This window comes from Morone saxatilis, unplaced genomic scaffold, assembly GCF_004916995.1.
Source record: "Morone saxatilis isolate NCDOM2014 unplaced genomic scaffold, NCSU_SB_2.0 Contig11, whole genome shotgun sequence".
In the NCBI taxonomy this organism is placed as follows: domain Eukaryota; kingdom Metazoa; phylum Chordata; class Actinopteri; family Moronidae; genus Morone; species Morone saxatilis.
In genome coordinates, this window is record NW_023339663.1 from 19,675,664 (window position 1) to 19,683,106 (window position 7,443).

Sequence of the window (7,443 nt, forward strand, 5' to 3'; positions counted from 1 at the left end):
TACTTTTCCAAAAAACACTGTGATGTTTGTGAGTGTTTAAATGTCATAATTAATATCAGGAGCATTAGATAAGGCAGCAGTCTTTTATGGCCCATGACCCCATTTTACATACCTCAATCTTATGACCCATAGCACTTAGAGAGTTGTCTAAGATTTCATGTAAATTTCTGTGTCCTTTGGTAATCTACTTTTAAGTGCACAGAAAAAATGAAATATTGCACCCTAGAACCAGTGTGTAGGTTATAGTGGCATCTAGCAGTGAATATTCAGATTGCAACTAACTGAACACTGTTGGCGTCTGTATTTGATGACCTGGGTCAACTATGGTGGTTGCAAAATTCATGAAAACCAAAAACCTATCCTTTTTTGGTTTGGTTTGGTTCATCCGTTCTGGGCTATTGTAGAAAAATCATACTACAACATTTGTAGATTAAAAAAACAGCTCATTTAAACATAATGAAAACACAACAATTCCTATGTTCAGGTAATTATACACCATTGAAAACATACCTATCAGTGTTTTATTCCATTTCTGCCGATAGATCCTCCTAAATGTTACACACTGGACCTTTAGTTAAAGATATATCTAACAAATGCCTGTCCTAAAAATGGTCTATGACTGTATATTAAGCAACCTTGCCACTTCCAAGGTTGAAAAACTCTGAGATATACTTCACCTCAGCACAGTGCCCAGCAGTGATGTTTAAGTGTGGGGAATTGTTGGCACTGGCGACTCACACCTCAGCTTGATCTGTCAGCAGTGAACATTAAGTGAAAGGGCACAGGCCTGTTTCCCTGAGCCTCTCCAGGAAAATAAACACATAAAATCATTATTTTGCCATCCTGCATTGCATAGCAGGATATTGCATTGCTTTGTGCTGTGCCATTCTGTTTGATATCTTCGGGGAAATGATTACACTCGGCATGATTTTGTTGTTATGTAGCTTAAAGGAGAGTGTTATTTGTGCTATCATAGCACTGCTATGGCTCTGTGTATTGATGTGTCAAGGCCAGTCTTAGTCTCTGGGCTTCCATCCCCCAATTATTTTTCTCATCGTCTCTAATTATACAACAATCTGGTGTCTTTGCTTCGACTTGTTTAATTCAGATGTGCTTGCTTGCGAGCGTACAGAGGCAGGCCAGCATATCCAGTGTCCGTGTAGGTGTGTTTGTATGCATGTGTGTACTGTATGTTGTTGGCTATAGGATCATGTAGTGTGCTCAGCTGGTTCTATTAGAGAATAGAAAGAAAGTATATAAATAAAACAAAATGTTAGCCACAGTCACACAGTGCAGAAACAGCATTGAGCATTTATAAATTAGATGACCATGGCCTTTTGACCAATTAGCCTCTTCCCTCTACAACCTCTGAATTTCCCTCACAGCTACCCTCTGCCTAGTAAGTCAAATAATCCTTTTGCGCGAATGAGCTGACCAGCTAAGCCCATCCAGCCTCTGCTGCTACACTTCTTGTCTTTCTCCCTCCACACCACGCAGTCAGTTTCAAGGTTCTCCTAATTATTTTATTTATTCATTCAAAGAAGATCTCTCATTCTGGGACTAAATTAGAAAGCAAATGGGAAAGAGGTGGTGCTGCTCTTCCCTCCCCTTTATGAATGTAATTGAATTGGCTCTGTTTTGGTGAATGAGAATGACTGTATAATCTGACTGGTTTATAAAGGTTGTGGCTGCCAGGGGGGGATTGGTCATGGTGCACTCCAGACAAATGTTCCCTTTGGTTATTTATTAAAATAGAAAAATGAGTATGTGTGGTTTTGGAACAGAGATAAATGACAATCATTAGTACAGTCTATATTGCTAGTTGTACACACCTTATAGGTATACAGTGCAAAAAAATACTTTTATGGGCTATATAACTATACTATAATTTCTGTTAGACATGATAAATATTATGTGAGAGATGTCTAATACAAAGCAAACACTGATTTGCAGTAAGTATAATACAACAATAAGGCATCCCACTACATTACCTAAACATCTTCTAAAGTATGGCTAATGGAATGAATTAGCTAGCAAACACCAGAGTATGTACAAATTAAGGCACTTAAGGCTTGTAAGGTAACACCTCCATTATTACCGCATTATACATTGACTGAACAGTTCAAACATACAGAGACAGAATAATGGCAGTATCAAAGTTTTTTTCTGTGCTCCACCATTATACAAATGATTACTCTCTGATATTAAGAACATGCAACAATATATTTGACAGGAAACTAACAACACATATCAGGTTTACTTTCTGGTTATTTGCACACACACAGTCTTGAAAGGAAACCCAGAAAGGGGCATGGCAAACAACAGGTAGATATATGATGCCACAATCTTTTGGCACCAGCTCTCCTTTCACCTGTTCACAAACTGAATGTCAGCCGTCTTCTTCCGCAACAGTGCTTCCTGATTGGTGGAGTCCCACACAGGCCATTCAGCCTCTCTGAAAATGTTGTCCTTCGTCATACGTTGTCTATTTAATAATAATAATGATACATTTTATTTAAAGGCGCCTCTCTGGGCACTCAAAGAACACCGTACAATACATATTTGGAGAGGAAGACAGCTTGAGAAACAGAGAGAGCAACAGAAGGAAGATTATTTAGGCTACCTGTATATACACTAGGGATAGCATGCAAGCCCTACAGCATGTGCTCAAGCAGTGCTCAATGTAGCAGAGGCCGCACAGGCTTGAGTTAACTTAGGCTAAGTGAATCGAGAAAGAAAATGTTCAGTGATTCTTCAGTAAGAGCTACAATAACTGTGCCAGAGGTTGATCAAATTAGGTTAAGGGCAATTACAGTATTATCAATTTCCTCTGTCTTTAGTCACATTTCACATTTGGCTTTTCATGATTACACTCCAGAGGTGAACTGGTTAACTGACTCCACATGCACACAGTCATGCTGATCCTTGTCTATGGCAAGGAATAGGTTATTGGTATCTGTCCCATGAATTTGAGTGTGATACTTCAAACTGACATTGCTGTTAGGCGCTAACCACACAACACACACAGATTAAAACACAGGTAATGAAATGCCACAGCAGTGAGAAATGGTAGCCATAGTGTTTGCTCCACCATTTCATTTACTCAGAACATATATGGGGTTTTCTCCTTGGTGGGTCAGAACTGGGTTAATTGAACCCACCCTTGGTATAGCTTGATATATTTACACACAGAGTGACAGCAGGTCTGTTCTACCTGTTTACTGGGTTAAATACTCTGTTAATGCAGCAGATTGGTATTGACAGATGGAGTTTTTAAAGTGAGTCCAGTCATGCATATTTGCCACCCCTCCATGCATGCACCTGCTCGCTCTCATGTCATGTATGTGTACAGGCATGGTATACAGGCAGAATGCAGGTTGAATGCAGTTTTTCCATCAGCTTTACATTCATACACACAGCCACAGCTTATTATTGGAATAAGTTTAGGTTTAAATGCCTTGCTCAAGGGCTAGTTGGCAGGTTTAGTGGAAAATATTGCATATATGAGCCCACGCCCCCATTTGTGCATGACACGTATTTCTGTAGAAACCACTTAACAGATAAAATAAGCCATTATTACTGTATTACACAGAAAACACTTTGGCTATCATATTTAAATTAAAACATCACAAAGTGCCAAAGTCTGCAGTTAAAGCAAATAACTGCAGTCATGAGAGTTACTTTTGTTGTTATTTTGGAGCAACAAAGTTTCTTTGTTTATTTGCTTTTTCCATCCTCATATTCTGGACAGAATATGCTGGGTTTTTGATTAGCTGGGTGCCTTGGTACACCACAGTAATTAGGCTGTCACTCAAAACCAGATGGCTGGTGGCTACAATGGGGAAGTCGTCTGAAAAGTTTGCAGATGAATCTCCTGTTTAGTTTTGTTGTTGTGGATCCACGAATAATTAAGGGATAAGAATGTAACTTATAGATACTTAATAATGAAGGAAATACCTAATACCTGTATGTTGTTATCTTTGCTGGTTGTTTGATTAATGTTTCAGCATAATTCATTTAGCCAGTTTGAGAGCTTCAAAGTTTATCATAACGCTTCTTTTTATCTAGATGCAAAAAGACTGGGAAAGCAGTAGTTGTACTATTATTTACTGTAGAAAAACCCTCATGGGTTATTCATTTAAGTCAAGTCTGTTCTACCAGGGCACTGGCTGTGTTTCCGACCAGATATACACTGTATCAGATATACTCACCCTGCATCCATTTATCTCTTTGTCTCTTCCCTAAACAGATTGTGTTTGAAGGAATTCGAGGCCAGAGTTTCGAGGGGGATATTGCCATTGACGACGTGTCCATCACAATAGGGAAGTGCAAGCAGGAGAACACAGTAGCCAGCGCAGGTAAGACAGGTAAGATAGACTTTTCTTTGAGTGGAGAAGCATAAACACCCAGAGAAACACAAAGAAGCAAATGTCATTAACTGTTTCCTCCCTTATTGTCTGTGTGTGTAGGCACATTCAGGTGAACTGAAATGAGGAAGGCAATAGGGTCTATATATGTTGATACCTTTTTGTTTTGGAAATAAATCACTTGCTAAGAAGCTGAAACAGAGCTGAATTAAACTGAACTAAATTGATTTAAACTGAAAAAACAAGAAAATTGAGGGGCAGCAGAGACATTACTGAGAAAAATAACTAAATGTCTTCTTTAGTGTTTGTGAGGTGTGGGAATATGGCACAGAGAGAAAAGGCTGTCAGTGTGGGGGCTGTATGGAGACAAGTGGACACCACAGGGCACCGGCATGGAGGCGATTTGGAAGCCTCATCATCATTTGCGCTCCTTCCTCTGCCATCCTATCATTTTATTTACTTCACATTCCCTCTATCTTTTCATCCTCTTAAGTTACCACACCACACCCCCGCTGCCTCCCCCACACCCACCTTCATTATATCCAGTCTCTCCTCCTCTTACCTTCTGTTCTCTATTAGCCATCTACCCTTTATCTCCATACCTCCGCACACTGCTCTTCATCTTTTAAAAGCTTCTGTTATTTACCCTTTGGAGAGAAAGATAGAGAGGACAGGGAGAAGGTGTGTAATGATAAGCACTGAGAGAGAAAGCATGAGTGAAGGAGAATGTCTATGCAGTAAGGGAATGAGAAGCACACCATCAGTCCACCAGGAAAGAATTTAACTCCATAAAGTGACCACAGTGTCTCCACACCACTCATGCCAACATGCCAGACAATTCAAGCTATCTGCCCATAAATAGAATACCAGAATACTATTTTGCTACTTATAGCTATTGTTGTTGACGGTCCACTTTGCCTCAAGGGTGAACCAGAAAGAAAAACAAGTGAGTTACAAGAAAATGAGTGCATGTCCATGTAAGCGTGGGGAGAGAGACTCAAATAGCTTAAAGCATTGGGGTGTGGACAAGAGACAGAGACAGAGAAAAGGTCAAAGACAGAGAGTGACCGAAAGTATGTGTGGATGTGTGTCTAAATGTGTGTGTGTGTGTGTGTAGGTGTGTCCGTGTGTTTGTGGGGGGCGGGTGGAGAGAGAAGCAGGTCCAAGACTCAAAAGAAGAAAGAGAATATGAAACTAAAACCTGCCAGCAGTTTAGCTACAGTAAGAGCTAATCTCTGCCAGCCAAGGCACACAAACACACACACACACACACACACACACACACACATTCTCATAAACATTCATTGCATTCTCTCTGTCTATACACATGCACAACAACAGCTCGTTGGCATTGCTCTCTTGTAGCACACTGCCATTGAATATGAATCAGTCACATGGGTCATTAATATGGTAGAATACACAACTTATCTTTTTATTGTTGTTCAGCCATTTACTTTGATTTATTTGCCAATGTATAATCTTACCAAAAATATGTAGTTTGTAACAGAATTTGTCATCTATTTTTAAGTGGAATTTCAGTGACTAGTTTTAGTCAAGTCAGTTTTGTTCATATGTTGGGTTATATGAACAAAATTAAAACCACAAATCACAAATTTAACTCAAATAGATTTCCCTCTGTAAAGCATACGATGGCCTGTATGCTTAGAGCCCCGATTCAGCTAAGGAAAAACTTATTTTAACAGGGAAAAAGGAAAAACTCTCAATTTGAGAAACAGTGGAGGAGGAACCTTCTTCCAGGAAGGGCAGGCATGCAATAGATGTTGTGTGTACAGAATTTTTGTACTACAAGCTCGATTTTATGCAGCAACATGTGGTGAGAACTTACATGGTCTCATTCACTTTTTTATTGCTAGGACCTACTACAAAGAAAGCATTAGAGCCATGGAAACAACACAAAACAGCAAAAAATGAGAGAGTGAATTATTAACAACATGATTTTACCTCCTCAAACCCCCAGCAGGAGTGTGTGTGTGTGCGCGCAATCTTGCCCATATGTGCAAAGACACTGGCGGATAGATTGAATAATGAATGAAGGTGTAAACAGGAAGCGGAAAGCTCTTGAGCTCTCCGAGTGTGCCCGTTTGCGCATGCATGTGTGTCCTGCAGGTTTTATGCAGGCAGAGACATACAGTGCAGACAGATGGGTAATTATCAGGAAGGAGAGTCTTTGCCACTGTAGGAAACACAAATGCATCTGTCTTGAGTACAGATTTTGCCACCATGGAGATGGCAAGGTAACTCAACTCATGTTTGCCAGGTATGATGAAATCAAAAGGAATATGATTTAGTGGAAAATGCAAACTAAGTTATAACATACCACCAATTACACTTTATTCAAGAGGCATAGGGTATCTTACAGCAGAGAAAAGAGCATATAAGACTTGACTTATAAAGTAATTTACATACTGGGCTCATTTGAGTCCAAACATTCTTGGTTAAGACAATTACAAGTATCTAATAAAACTCAGTGTAAATTCACGACTAAAACTAACACAATGGAAATATGCATACATATTATTTTTCTTACTTATTACATACAAAGCTGCACGTACATCTAGTTCTCAATCATTGTAAAACTGGATACACAAGGCTTATATCCACTCCTGCAGTTCGCCATAAATGGACATAGAAGCGACCTTAAACAAATGTTTGCATATTGATACCTGTGCACTCTCAGCCACTCACTAGACCTGTCAATAAGATGAACAATAGAAAAAGCGCAGTTTCACCCACTGTGCCGCATCAGCGAGGTTCTCCAACAGCATCCGAGCTGCTGTCACTATAGGTGACCATTACCCACTGCTGTGACTATTTATAGCGCCTATACAGTACCACTAATTCATCACACATACCTGTAAACCATCCTGGTAGTGATATCTCAGTCATCCTTAATAAATGTCAGACACAAACTCACTGATTCTGTTATTCACTGATCATTCTCAATGAATTCATACTGAAACAGACTTTACAAAGTGCTTCACAATTTAGGATATGAAGTGATCATCAACAGGGAAATTAAAGCTCAAATGAAAATAAAAAGAATGATAAAATTCAT

The 7,443-nt window shown here is 39.4% G+C and overlaps 1 protein-coding gene across 2 annotated transcripts in view; it reads left to right on the plus strand.

The window, feature by feature from the left end:
* The window catches only part of LOC118321290 (MAM domain-containing glycosylphosphatidylinositol anchor protein 1), a 165,663-nt gene that overhangs the window by 151,523 nt on the left and 6,697 nt on the right, over positions 1 to 7,443 (plus strand). The window contains exon 17 of one of the 2 annotated variants that reach the window (XM_035652559.1): positions 4,250 to 4,367. In XM_035652559.1, the coding sequence (XP_035508452.1) occupies positions 4,250 to 4,367 (118 nt within the window). The remainder of the gene's footprint in view (positions 1 to 4,249; positions 4,368 to 7,443) is intronic. The other variant, XM_035652560.1, reaches the window with a different exon arrangement.